This window comes from Dreissena polymorpha, chromosome 13 (genome assembly GCF_020536995.1).
Source record: "Dreissena polymorpha isolate Duluth1 chromosome 13, UMN_Dpol_1.0, whole genome shotgun sequence".
Classification (NCBI taxonomy): Eukaryota; Metazoa; Mollusca; class Bivalvia; order Myida; family Dreissenidae; genus Dreissena; species Dreissena polymorpha.
Window position 1 is genome coordinate 71,448,362 of NC_068367.1, and position 14,669 is coordinate 71,463,030.

Consider the following 14,669-nt stretch of genomic DNA (forward strand, 5'->3'; position numbering starts at 1 on the left):
CCTTTCCTTATTTCTCAAAATTCTTTTCTTTGATTGGATTTTAAACAATTTGAAAACATGCCAAATTGTTTTATTTGAATTTAAATTACATGTACATGTTATAGGAAATGTGGTTATGTTATAGCTTACATGTTATTGACCAACATTTAGAACTTAATTATTTTGAATAATGAAGTAATTATACTGGAACTTTTCATGCCCCCAGATTGAATGATCAGGGGTATATGTTTTTGGCCTGTCTGTCTGTCTGTCATTGTATGTGTGTGTCTGTCCCAAAACTTTAACTTGCTCATAAAATAAAAAGTCTTGGGTCTATGTTTTTATACAACTTCACATGTGCATGCATCTCATTGAAATCTACAATCTCACATGGTTTGAGGTCACTAGGTCTAAGGTCAAGGTCAATGTGACCGTTTCATTCAAAATATAACCTTTTTTTAGCTCACCTGAGCACAACGTGCTCATGGTGAGCTTTTGTGATCGCCTTTGCCCGCCGTGGGTCGACCGTCGTCTGGCGTCAACATTTGCCTTGTTAACACACATTTAGTGTCCAATCTTCATGAAATTTGTTCAAAAGATTGGTCTCATTGATATCTTGGATGAGTTCGAAAATGGTTACGTTTGCTTGAAAAACATGGCTGCTAAGGGGCGGGGAATTTTTCCTTATATGGCTATAGTAAAATCTTGTTAACACTCTAGAGGCCACATTTATTGTCTGATCTTCATGAAACTTGGTCAGAAGGTTCATCCCAATGATATCTTGGACAAGTTCAAAAATGATGACGGTTGGTTGAAAAACATGGCCGCCAGGGGGCGGGAGCATTTTTCCTTATATGGCTATAGTAAAACCTTGTTAACACTCTAGAGGCCACATTTATTTTCTGATTTTCATGAAACTTGGTCAGAAGATTTGTCCCAATGATATCTTGGATGAGTTTGAAAATTGTTATCTTTGCTTGAAAAACATGGCTGCCAAGGGGCGCGGCATTTTTCCTTATATGACTATATATGGCTATAGTAAAATCTTGTTAACACTCTAGAGGCCACATTTACTGTCTGATCTTCATGAAACTTGGTCAGAAGATTTATTCCGATAATATCTTCATGAAACTTGGTCAGAAGATTTGTCCCAATAACATCTTGTTATCTCAGGTGAGCGACTTTGGGGCCTTTCAGGCCCTTTTGTCTAAAATAGCTGCCGTTCGGTTTCAAAGCAACAGTAGGGGGCATTGTATTGTTTTCACAAACACAGCTCTTGTTAAATACAAAAAATAAAGTTTACTGATTCAGATCATACTGATTCAAATAAAGTAAAACACAAAGCGTGAGTTCATGCTGATGTCTTAATTCAGTGTTGTTTTTTCCTCTTGTATTTTTGTTCAAATTTTGGAGTGAAATTCAACCCCATTACCATCTCAATCAAAAGATTGCCTAAAATTCACAATTGGAGGTTTCCAAATATTTAAAAAAAACACTTATCTTAATTCTTATGTATTGTTTCCGAAAAAAATAAATGTTCAACATCAATTTTTATACTTTTTGAAACAAAGTGATATTTGCCAATCCAAAGGGCTTTGGGCGGGCCATTCCCAAAATGTGGAAAAATCTATTTCCCAATCCAAATGGTCCCGGCTCCATTCCCAAAATGTGTAAAAAAAAACCCAGTGATTTCTGTGTACAGAAGTGAGCTGTATAGATTGCCTCCTGTGTCAGTGCTGTGCGGACGAGGGCCAGGACTCCTGCCTGTCAAGGTACGTCTCTCACACAAGAGTGTTGCATGTAGCGACCCATGCATGGTGTTGAAAACCACTCTTCCCAATTCTTAAATTATGCCTGTCGTGGGAAAATTTTGCCTAATGCATGGACTTGAAGTGTTGTCCTGTATCATGTCTTGCAATTTGAACAGGTTGCTCAGGGTAGTAACTTTACACTTTTACGGTGTGCTAAAAAATAATTTGTGTTGATTTCTTGGGTTGAAGGATCCAAGAATTTTTGATCCCAACAAATAATTATTTTCAATGTCCGTTCTACTGTAGGCATGAAGGATATTAATATCCCACGTAATCAATGCACACATCCATGTTTGGCAATTCAGATAAATCCAGATACTTCAAAAAAGGAGAACCATTAACTTTGTTTACATGATACTACATGTGTAGTAAGAATTATAGCTAATTGTTAGCATCTACAGGCTTAGTGTGGGTATTTTATTTCCCGGGCTGCTATATTTTAAACAGCCAAAACATATTATGATCAAAGACAATAATGCAATTTAAATCTGACGAATTCTGATCTAGTTTATTGGCATTCAATTAACTGGGCTGGGTACTATATCTTATAGAAATGGACAAGTTTATTGGCATATGATAACCATGGCTCAACTCCTGCCAGTCACTCCCTCACCTAACAGCAATGTATTGCAGACATGTATTAAAAACATATTGAAAATGAGCAATTCAAATTCATGTTTTGCCAAAATCAGAAATCACAAATGTATCCTTAAAATAGGATTTTTTTTATTAAAACACACAATGTAATGCTAACGGATATAAATCAGTTTACAGTATTTGATATATTGTCTTTTAATCTTAAATCAACTGTCGGAGGGTCACTGTTTTCCTGCATGAGCTTGTGTAGGTGAAACAACACTTAAAAATACTCATGCATTAGGCTCAGTGTTCCCATGACAACTTATGTACTGAAACCAAGTCTGAGTTGGATAAGTCTGATAGGGTGAAGGTTTCTGTTGCATGAAGCCTGTGATAATGCAAGCTTTCTAGGCTTAGAAATCATCCACTGATTTTTAGCGAGGCTGTTTTCGGAGAAAACCCGAGCTATTGTCATAGCCTGCTCGCCGTCTGCCGGCGTCGTGCTAAAACCTTAACATTGCCTCTAAAATCAAAGTGCCTTCACCTACAACTTTGAAACTTCATATGAAGATGCACCTTGATGAGTTCTACACGCCACACCCATTTTGGGTCACTAGGTCAAAAGTCAAGGTCACTGTGACCTTTAAAAAAAAAAAAGAAATAAAATAAAAAATTGACAAGCTTTCACAGCCAAGCGTGGCACCCGTTAATGCGGGTGCTCTTGTCATTCTTAAATTCGAACAAGTAAACAAACTATTGTAATCATCTTAATTAAACTTGTTTACGCTTTTTTTTTCAAATTTCATCATTTGTTAATTATAATTTTTACTTCTAATAATACAACTAAACAAGTTTGTATGATAATTGTTAAATTTTATTATTTCTTCTTGGGGTATATTTGGTATTATATTATTCACTGACATTATTTGAATGCATTTTAATGGTGTCAATAACCTGCTGTAGTGTTTCATGCATGATTGCTCGGTGTCCGTCCTTCCATTTACACCTTCTTACATTTGAATGGAAAAACTAAAACAGGAACTTATGTGCATATGTATTACATCTATAGTTAGATGTTGAAAAAGGGTTAATTGAAGGAAAGTAAAAGAGGAGAACATACTGATTTTAATAACTGAATGTTTTTCACAGCATAATCTTTATTTAAACTTCACTCTGTGAAAACGGGACTTACTACATGTGTTTAAATTGTAATTCAAGAATATCTTGTGCAGTCCATACAGACCAATAAGTGACATTACTTTCTGCGTTTTTTAAAGAATTCTCTTCTAAACAAATTCCAAATCATGGGGAACAATGTTGTCCCTTATTACTGTTTGCCAGCTGCACAGACTTATGTGAGACAGCACTTTACACACATGTATTAGCCCCAGACTTATGTGAGACAGCACTTTACCACAATGTATTAGCCACAGACTTATGTGAGACAGCACTTTACACACATGTATTAGCCACAGACTTATGTGAGACAGCACTTTACACACATGTATTAGCCCCATTATGTGAGACAGCACTTTACACACATGTATTAGCCCCATTATGTGAGACAGCACTTTACACGCATGTATTAGCCCCATTATGTGAGACAGCACTTAACACACATGTATTAGCCCCAGACTTATGTGAGACAGCACTTTACACACATGTATTAGCCCCAAACTTATGTGAGACAGCACTCTACACACCATGTATTAGCCCCAGAATTATGTGAGACAGCACTTTACACACATGTATTAGCCACAGACTTATGTGAGACAGCACTTTACACACATGTATTAGCCACAGACTAATGTGAGACAGCACTTTACACACATGTATTAGCCCCATTATGTGAGACAGCACTTTACACACATGTATTAGCCCCATTATGTGAGACAGTACTTTACACACATGTATTAGCCCCATTATGTGAGACAGCACTTTACACACATGTATTAGCCCCATTATGTGAGACAGCACTTTACACACATGTATTAGCCCCATTATGTGAGACAGCACTTTGCACACATGTATAAGCCCCATTATGTGAGACAGCACTTTACACACATGTATTAGCCCCATCAGACTTATGTGAGACAGCACTTTACACACATGTATTAGCCCCATTTTCACTGTGAGTCAGCACTTTACACACATGTATTAGCCCCAGACTTATGTGAGACAGCACTTTACACACATGTATTAGCCCCAGACTTATGTGAGACAGCACTTTACACACATGTATTAGCCACAGACTTATGTGAGACAGACCTTTACACACCAGTATTAGCCCATTATGTGGGACAGCACTTTACACATAGTTTTAGCCCCATTATGTGAGACAGCACTTTACACACATGTATTAGCCCCATTATGTGAGACAGCACTTTACACACATGTATTAGCCCCATTATGTGAGACAGCACTTTACACACATGTATTAGCCCCATTATGTGAGACAAGCACTTTACACACATGTATTAGCCCCATTATGTGAGACAGCACTTTACACACATGTATTAACCCCATCAGACTTATGTGAGACAGTACTTTACACACATGTATTAGCCCCAGACTTATGTGAGACAGCACTTTACACACATGTATTAGCCCCATTATGTGAGACAGCACTTTACACACATGTATTAGCCCCATCAGACTTATGTGAGACAGTACTTTACACACATGTATTAGCCCCAGACTTATGTGAGACAGCACTTTACACACACATATTAGCCCCATTATGTGAGACAGCACTTTACACACATGTATTAGCCCCATCAGACTTATGTGAGACAGTACTTTACACACATGTATTAGCCCCAGACTTATGTGAGACAGCACTTTACACACATGTATTAGCCCCATTTTCCCAGACCAAGGCAATTTATCTTTTACTATTTAATGTTCTAAAGATATCAATAACATTCTGCCATGATTCATGAGTTGAATAACTCAATGTGTTATGAAGCATAATCTTAATTTATCTTTTACCATTGAGTGACTGTATGGCTATGCTGTTTCTATTCCTACAGCTGTGCGACGACTGTGGAACTCTCCAGCATCAGCCTATCACAGGCAGATAACTCCATTGTCACTTTAGTTTCATACACTCATGTGTTGTCTCCTTTCTGTAAGTATCCAGGCAGATGTCTGTCACTTTAGTAGCTCAAGGAAGCCTGTGTTCATGTGGCACTTTAAAAGAGTTTCATTTTTGTGAACAGAATAATCTTTTTTTTTTTTGGTGGGGGGGACTGCATGTCTTTTGCTTTCTAGAATATGCATATGCAAGAATTGCATCTTTAGAACTCTATACTGGTGCTTGCAATCTCACCTCAGCAAACTGTGCTGATGGTGAGCTTTTGTGGTTGCCTTTTGCTTCAATACCATGTACCTCTGTGTCATTCCAGGGGCAACATTTCTTACCCAATTTACAGAAAATTGAAACATGGTCAGAATATGTTTTAATATTTTGGGAATTGGGGCCAAAACTAGATTACTTGGGCCATACAAAGCTTGTTAAAAGATTAGAGGTGACACCAATAGTCCAATTTTTATGAAACTTTGTCAGAAAATTTGTTACAATGATAGCGCAATCATGTTGCAAGATCGATCTTGTTGCAAGATCGATGTGTTTTTAGCTCATCTATTTTTTGAAAAAAAATTATGAGCTATTGTCATCACCTTGGCGTCGGCGTCCGGTTAAGTTTTGCGTTCAGGTCCCCTTTCTCAGAAAGTATCAATGCTATTGCATTCAAACTTGGTACACTTACTTACTATCATGAGGGGACTGGGCAGGCAAAGTTAGATAACTCTGTCCTGCATTTTGACAGAATTATGTGCCGTTTTTATACTTTTGGTTAAGTTTTGTGTTTAGGTCCATTTTATTCCTTAAGTATCAAAGCTATTGCTTTCATACTTGCAACACTTACTAAATATCATAAGGGGACTGTGCAGGCAAAGTTATGTAACTCTGACTGGCATTTTGACAGAATTATGTGCCCTTTTTATACTTAGAAAATTGAAAATTTTGTTAAGTTTTGTGTTTAGGTCCACTTTATTCCTACAGTATCAAAGCTATTGCATTCATACTTGCAACACTTATTAACTATCATAAGGGGACTGTGCAGACAAAGTTATGTAACTCTGACTGGCATTTGGACGGAATTATGGGCCCTTTTATAGTTTATACTTAGAAAATTAAAAATTTGGTTAAGTTTTGTGTTTTGGTCCACTTTACCCCTAAAGTATCATAGATATTGCTTTCATACTTGGAACACTCGCAAACTATCATAAGGGTACAGTAAAAGGACAAGTTGCATAGCTCTGGTTGTCATTTTTACAGAATTATGACCTTTTTTTGACTTAGTAACTTTGAATATATGGTTAAATTTTGTGTTTCGATCTACTTTACTTCTAAAGTATCAAGGCTATTGCTTTCACACAAATGACCACCACACCCTCACAATATACCCCCCACACCCCCCCCCCAAATTATTTTTTTTGAAACTGCCAAAAAACACAAATATTTATTTTTATTATTTTATTTTTGAAATATCGTCCAACCATCGCAACCAAGAATCCCCTCCCCCCCCCCACCCCCTCCCCCCTTTTTTTTTGCATTTTTTTTACGCATTGTTGGAAGATAATGTAATAAATGTCCACACCCCCACACTATACACCCCTCCTTTGTGATTGAAATTGAGAGTCCCTTCACCTTTAAAAAGAAAATAGATGAGCGGTCTGCACCCGCAAGGCGGTGCTCTTGTTAAATAAGGCTTTACTTAAAAGGTCATATTTACATTCTATGTGTCACATGTCTTTCCAAATCTTAACAGAGTATGGTCACACCATTTATCCCAATCGTAATTGTGAACAGTTTGTAAATGAGGAGTAGTAAAAAACAATTGGTCAAATTGAGAAAAACTTTAACACTGGAGGCCACATATATTGCCAGCACTTCATGTTATTTGGTCAATGCATTTAGCCAATCATATCTAGGCACAGTTCATGTGGACTTAAAAACGGGGGCTTCAGGGTTGCTAATGCTTACTACGGTATCAATATTAAAAGCAATTTCTGATTAACATAAACTCAGGTATGTTTTTTGGACCCTCTTTGCCCTCTTCTTTTAATTTTATGGAACAAGTGTGTATGAGTTGATTACACTGTATTTTTAGTTCTAAGAATTTCTTGTTCATTTTAACTCATGTAATAGAGCTTTATTGATTTTGATATTGATCGATAGCTAATTATTATATTTGTCAGATGAATTCAATATGAGTCTCTCTCTGGAACATGGGGCTTAATTAATGTGCATAAATTGTGGTCCTAGAGAAGCCTGTGCAGTCTGCTTAGGCTCATCACAAACGAGACTTTTTGCCTAGCCTGGATTTGTATGCCACCCTTGGAAGAAGAGGGGGTATATTGTTTTTGGCCTGTCTGTCTGTAATTGTAAGTGTTTTTCTGTCCCAAACCTTAACCTTGCTCATAAAATGAAAATTCTTGGGTCTATGTTCTTTAACCTTCACATGCATCTCATTGAGATCTACAATTAAACATGGTTTGAGGTCACTAGGTCAAAGGTTAAGGTCACTGTGACCTTTATTTTCTCTAAAAAAGCTGCTGTGGGGGGGGGGGGGCATTGTGTTTTACAAACACAACTCTTGTTGCTTTAAAAGAGACCTTCTTGAAGCGGGAAATTCCATTATAGCAGCAAACATTCTCCCTGATTAGCTGTGAGAACTGCTGAGGATAATCTTGGACGGCATTTTACATACATGAATAAAGCCCCATTTTCCCAAAACGGGGCTCATGTTACATCATCCAGATAAAATGTTAATGCATAACAGTCTGAACCATACTTTGCAATGTTGTTAGAATCACAATAATACATATTCGTTCATTTCATTAACATCTTTGTGGTTTGGTAACTTAGTTGATGTGTGCACCTGTGCAATGTTGTTAGAATCACAATAATACATATTCATTCATTTCATTAACATCTTTGTGGTTTGGTAACTTAGTTGTTATGTGCACCTTTGCAATGTTGTTATAATCTCAATAATAGATATTTATTTCATTAACATCTTTGTGGTTTGGTAACTTAGTTGTTGTGTGCACCTTTGCAATGTTGTTATAATCTCAATAATAGATATTCATTTCATTAACATCTTTGTGGTTTGGTAACTTAGTTGTTGTGTGCACCTTTGCAATGTAATTAGAATCACAATAATAGATATTCATTTTATTAACATCTTTGTGTTTTTGTAACTTAGTTGTTGTGTGCACCTTTGCAATGTAATTAAAAGCACAATAATAGATATTCATTTCATTAACATCGTGGTTTGGTTACTTAGTTGTTTTGCATATGTCATCCTTGTATGTAAGTCAGTGTTTAGCATTCTTAAAAATATTGGAATGTTGTCTACACCAGATTTGTGCATTTTTGCTGAATATGCACCACTTTGTTGAATATATGTGATATGACTTCTTATAGCTGTTCAAACCTTTTTCTCCATTTTTATATTGTTAACCAATCCTTGTAGTGTTAAATTCTCTTTTTAGCTCACCTGAGCACAATGTTCTCATGGTGAGCTTTTGTGATCCCTTTTTGTCCGTCGTGCGTTGTGCATCGTGCTGTGTCAACATTTGCATTGTTAACATTCTAGGGGCCACATCTATATGAAATTTGGTAAGATGATTTGTGCCAATGATATCTTCGAAGAGTTTGAAAATGGTTCAGGTTGGATGAAAAACATGGCCGCCAGGGGGCAGGGCATTTTTCCTTATATGGCAATAGTAAAACCTTGTTAACAATCTAGAGGCCACATTTATTGTCAGATCATCATGAATTTTGGTCAGAAGATTTGCCCCAATGATATCTTGGAAGAGTTCGAAAATGGTTACAGTTGCTTGAAAAATCATTGCCGCCAGGGGGCGGGGCATTTTTCCTTATATGGCTAAATATGTCTATAGTAAAACATTGTTAACACTCTGAGTCCACATTTATTGTCCGATCTTCATGAAACTTGGTCAGAAGATTTGTCCCGATGAAATCTTGGATCAGTTTGAAAATGGGTCCGGTTGGTTGAAAAACATGGCCCTTAAGGGGGCGCTGCATTTTTTCTTATATGGCTATTTTTAAAACTTGTAATGGTCAGAACATTTGTTATACTGATATCTTGGATGTGTTCAAAAAGAATTCAGGTCTGTTGAAAAACATGGCCCCTAGGGGGTGGGGGGATTTTTTTTTCTATGGCTATAGTAAAATTTTGTTAACCACTTAAGAGTTAGCATTTATTGTCCAATCATCATGAAAACTGGTCAGAAGATTTTTCTCAATGATATCTTGGAAGAGTTCGAAAATGGTTTGAGTTGCTTGAAAAACATGGCTGCCAGGGGATGGTGCATTTTTCTTTATATGGGGCGGGGCATTTTTCATTTTATGGCTATTGTAAAACCTTGTTAACATTCTTAAGTCCACATTTGTTGTCCGATCTTCATGAAACTTTGTCAGAAGATATGTCCCAATTATACTTAAGAGGAATTTTAAAATTGATCCGGTTGGTTAAAAAACATTGTGGCCTGGGGGCGGGGAATTTTTCCTTATATGCCTATAGTTAAAACTTAAGAACACTCTTTTTAAAGAACTTAAGAACACTCTTAAAGTACTTAAGAACACTCTTAAAGTACTTAAGAACACTCTTAAAGTACTTAAGAACACTCTTAAAGTCACATTTATTGTTCAGTCATCATGTAACTTGGTCTGAACTTTTTTTTTTAATGAGATCTTGGATGACTTAGAAAATAGTTCTGGTCTGTTAAAAACCATTGCCGCCAGGGGGCAGGGAAGTTATCCTTATATTGCTTTAGTGAAACCTTGTAAGGACTCAAAAAGTTACATTTATAGTTCACTCTTTATGAAACTTGGTCAGAACATTTGTTCTAATGATATCTTTGGCAGCACAGAACAGGTCAGTTCCTTTGTATCTTAGGTGAGCGACTTTGGGCCTTTTAGGCCCTCTTGTTTGAAACCTATTAATTGATTAAACCTTAAGACAATATTAAGACTGTTGAAATTTTAAACATCAATTAATTGTACATATCCCAGTTCAGTTTTGTCATAGACTATGAAACCATGTCTTTGTGTCTGTTTCCCACTGCAAAACTCCTCTTCCATCGTCTGTCTGGTCTCTGCACTAACATCTCGGAAGACCCTGTAGAGAAAGCATGGAGTGTATGCAACTAAAATGACAACAAACAAAGCTACCTTGACATTTTAGAACCTTTGAAAAACATTTGAAAGAATAAATTATTCAAGGAAGATGGGAATAAATTTGTGGTTACATGGATTGAGTGCTAGACTGTACCTGCTTCAATTTCTGATATAAATAGTTCCAACAATTTAACCTCATGGATGAACATTTATTGTCTTACAATATTAAAAATGTAATGCTTTCTATTGATGACTCATCATGAAGATTGATTAATTGTTTCTCTTGTTTCTGTTCAAAGAGGCTAGGTGGCGCTGACGGTAAGGCCTGCTGTACCAGGTGCTGTGTCTCCTGTGTAGACTGTGCCCCTGTTGTCTGCTGCTGTCTAGAAATTAGACTGGTTTCCAAGTACTCAACTGATAAATCAAGATCTGTGTCTGAATCTTCAGTAAACCAGTCAAGGGAAATGCAGTCTATGGATTCCAAAGATATGGTTAAAGCCACAAGTCTTTCTTTTGGTGCAAAAGGTGCCAAAAGTAAAAAAGAAGCAAGTAAACATGTGCTTTCAACAGTGGCTGTCGTGACTCACACAGGTTGTAAACCAACTCCGAAGAAAGTGCAAAAAACTATTAAGCCAAACGGAGATGTGATAGAGACAAATAACACAAAACTGAAAGAGACAACTCTGGAGTTAACTAGGAAACTTCCACCACCCCCTTTGCATGTTAAAGTTTCTTTACCCAGCCAGCAAACAAGTGCCAAAGTAACTCATAAGAGAAAACAGTCAGTGTCCAGTGAGCTGAGGGAAGTTCCGGTGATTCAGAATAGTATTCCGCTTCACTTCCTTGGGAGAGGTCACAATGACCCAGACCTTTTGCTGGGTTTGCCTCAGCACGATGACCTCATTTCGCTATCTGTAAATAGCAACGCAAGCATGTCAAACATTCGTGTACATATGTATGATCAATTAGAACCCGGGACTATCCTTGACGGCTCTGGGACTCATCGAAGCTCTGTGATGGATTCTGTTTATAGCAATGTGCCTAGGACTCCAAGGTCACAAGGTCAATCTCTGACCTTGACCTCTCCAAGGCCTCTGCCGGTTCCACATGGTAGATAGCAGACATGTTAGATAAATGGATGTGTTCCAATAGTGCTACACAGTATAAGGTGTTTTAATTTATAAATTATTTAAGGTATGGATAATGCAAAATGTTTTGCCAGATTTGTTGATGTGTTAATAATTAGTTATGTTAGTGTTAGTGTTTTAGTTGTGTTAATTGTTACAAATTTGTCATTTTTTATTATGCCCCCCTTCGAACGAGAGGGGGTATATTGCTTTGCTCATGTCGGTCTGTCGGTCGGTCTGTCCGTCCAACTCAAGAACGCTTGGGCCTAGGATCATGAAACTTCATAGGTACATTGATCATGACTCGCAGATGACTCCTATTGATTTTGAGGTCACTAGGTCAAAGGTCAAGGTCACGGTGACCTGAAATAGTAAAATGGTTTTTGAATGATAACTCAAGAACACATAAGCCTAGGATCATGAAACTTCATGGGTAGATTGATCATGACTTGCCGATGACCCCTATTGATTTTGAGGTCACTAGGTCACAGGTGAAGGTCACGGTGACCCGAAATAGTAAAATGGTTTCCGGATGATAACTCAAGAACACATATGCCTAGGATCATGAAACTTCATGGGTAGATTGATCATGACTTGAAGATGACCCCTATTGATTTTGAGGTCACTAGGACAAAGGTCAAGGTCACAGTGACCCGAAATAGTAAAATGGTTTTCGGATGATAACTCAAGAACGCATACGCCTAGGATCATGAAACTTCATAGGTAGATTGATCATGACTTGCAGATGACCCCTATTGATTTTGAGGTCACAAGGTCAAAGGTCAAGGTCATGGTGACCCGAAATAGTAAAATGATTTTCAGATGATAACTCAAGAACGCTTTTGCCTAGGATCATGACACTTCATAGGTACATTGATCGTGGCCCGCAGATAACCCCTATTGATTTTCAGGTCACTAGGTCAAAGGTCAAGGTCACAGTGACAAAAATCGTATTCACACAATGGCTGCCACTACAACGGACAGCCCATATGGGGGGCATGCATGTTTTACAAACAGCCCTTGTTTAATTTTAAAATAACTTACGTTAAATGGCCACCATGGGGAGACCTTGTGTCATGTATGACACTTGTCTCTCCGCTTTTAAGGTTGAGGTCAAACATCGGGATCAAAGGTCAAAGATGGTTATAAAATATCTTGTCTGGACTGTTACTTTGACATCGATTATTATTAAAAGTACCTACCTTAAAGGGACTGTCAACCACGACGACGAAGAAAAGAAAAGTTCTAAAATACTGTATTTTTGTACAATTATTAAAGTTGCAAAAAAGTTGTTAAGTTTTCATATGTTCAGTATATTCTGTAATAAAATTTCACGATGTGAAATCGAAAGTACATTGCGAAAATAGGTGACATAACGATATACACACTATAAATAACGCAATAAGATTGATCATTTTATATATAAAATAAATACAATTCACTACCCATGCACAATTTGCATTCCTGGGTTTACCATGTGACGATTACAATTAATCTACTTGCGTTATTTATAATTAACTGGTAGTTACCTGGTAGACATACCCAGTAAAATTGTATTAGCAAATATACTGAAAATATGACTTTTTTCAAGTAATGTAATATACCAGTTGTGATATTTTAATCAATATAAAAAAATACAGTATTTTAGAACTTTTCTTCGTTGTCGTGGTTGACAGTCCCTTTAATGTCCACCATGAGAAGCCGATGTGGCTTGGTAAACTCCGTCTCCTCATGGTGAAACTGTAAAAGCTAAAAGTTGGCCATATAACAACTTGTCCGGATGGTGGCTTCATATTTCATCATGCATTTTTAATATAACTTACTAACAATTTACCCTGTTGAGACTGCATGCCATGTTTAACAACTGTCTCCCTACCTCAAAGGTTAATGACACACATGAAGGTCAAGTTCAAAATTTTGCAATAAAAACAGTGTGTCCATAGTGTGATATCCTCATTCATCATGCTAATTTTAAAATTTCACTGTTCAGGGTTGTTATTAAGAGACCTTTCAATCACATGTTGGGCCAGCTCAAATTTTCAAAGAAATGAAAAGTTCACTATGTTGTTTTATATGAAATCTGTGACCATGCATGACATCGACTTATTTTACATTGATAAATAATGCATTAGTAATCAGAAAACAACAACATTAAAAATCTATATTATCTTGGAAGCTTGTGTCCTGAATTTTTATTTAACGCATTTATTCTTATATAAACTTGCGTTTAAGCCAATAATTTGTTAGTCTATAATACCCCGTTTACCGACTATCACTTGGCTGTCACTTTGAATGGGTATGATTTAATAGAAGCATGTGCGGGATTTAAATCGTTTTTTATGAAACTTAATGAAATTTTGATAAATTTGTTCACATAAAAGGTAGTAAAGTATGCTTAGCAATTGAAAACGACATTAATTGTGTCGTGTTCTGAGAAAACTGGGTTTAATGCATGTGCGTAAAGTGTCGTCCCAGATTAGCCTGTGCAGTCCGCACAGGCTTATCAGGGATGACACTTTCCACCTTATCCGTATTTTCGTGTAGAAGAGACTTCCTTTAAACGAAAAATACCATTAAAGCGGAAAGTATCGTCCCTGATTAGCCTGTGCGGACTGCACAGGCTAATCTGGGATGACACTTTACGCACATACATTAAGCCCCGTTTTCTCAGAACGCGACATTAATTATTGAATAAGTTTTTAAAAGAAAATGAATAACAAATCCTGAACAATAAAACACATAATAGATAAATAAAAATGGTAGCTGGAAAAAAAAATCTTGAAATTTAATATAAAAATCAGTTCAACACTTATACATAGGACCACAAAATACACGGTCTATTATCTTTAATGTATGTAAAAATTACTCATATACATTAATTGAATACAGTAAATTACTCAATTACTTAAGGGGCAAATGCATGCACTTTCTTTCTATTATCGTTAATACAAATTGATG

General features: G+C 36.8%; 1 protein-coding gene across 1 annotated transcript; it reads left to right on the top strand.

Annotated features, from left to right (window-relative positions):
* Nucleotides 1–5,399: 5,399 nt before the first annotated feature.
* Nucleotides 5,400–13,886, top strand: LOC127856337 (uncharacterized). Its single transcript, XM_052392472.1, has 2 exons — nucleotides 5,400–5,499; nucleotides 10,884–13,886. Exons 1-2 carry the CDS (start codon nucleotides 5,482–5,484, stop codon nucleotides 11,700–11,702), a joined length of 837 nt encoding a protein of 278 aa, XP_052248432.1. The 5' UTR covers nucleotides 5,400–5,481; the 3' UTR covers nucleotides 11,703–13,886.
* Nucleotides 13,887–14,669: the final 783 nt, after the last annotated feature.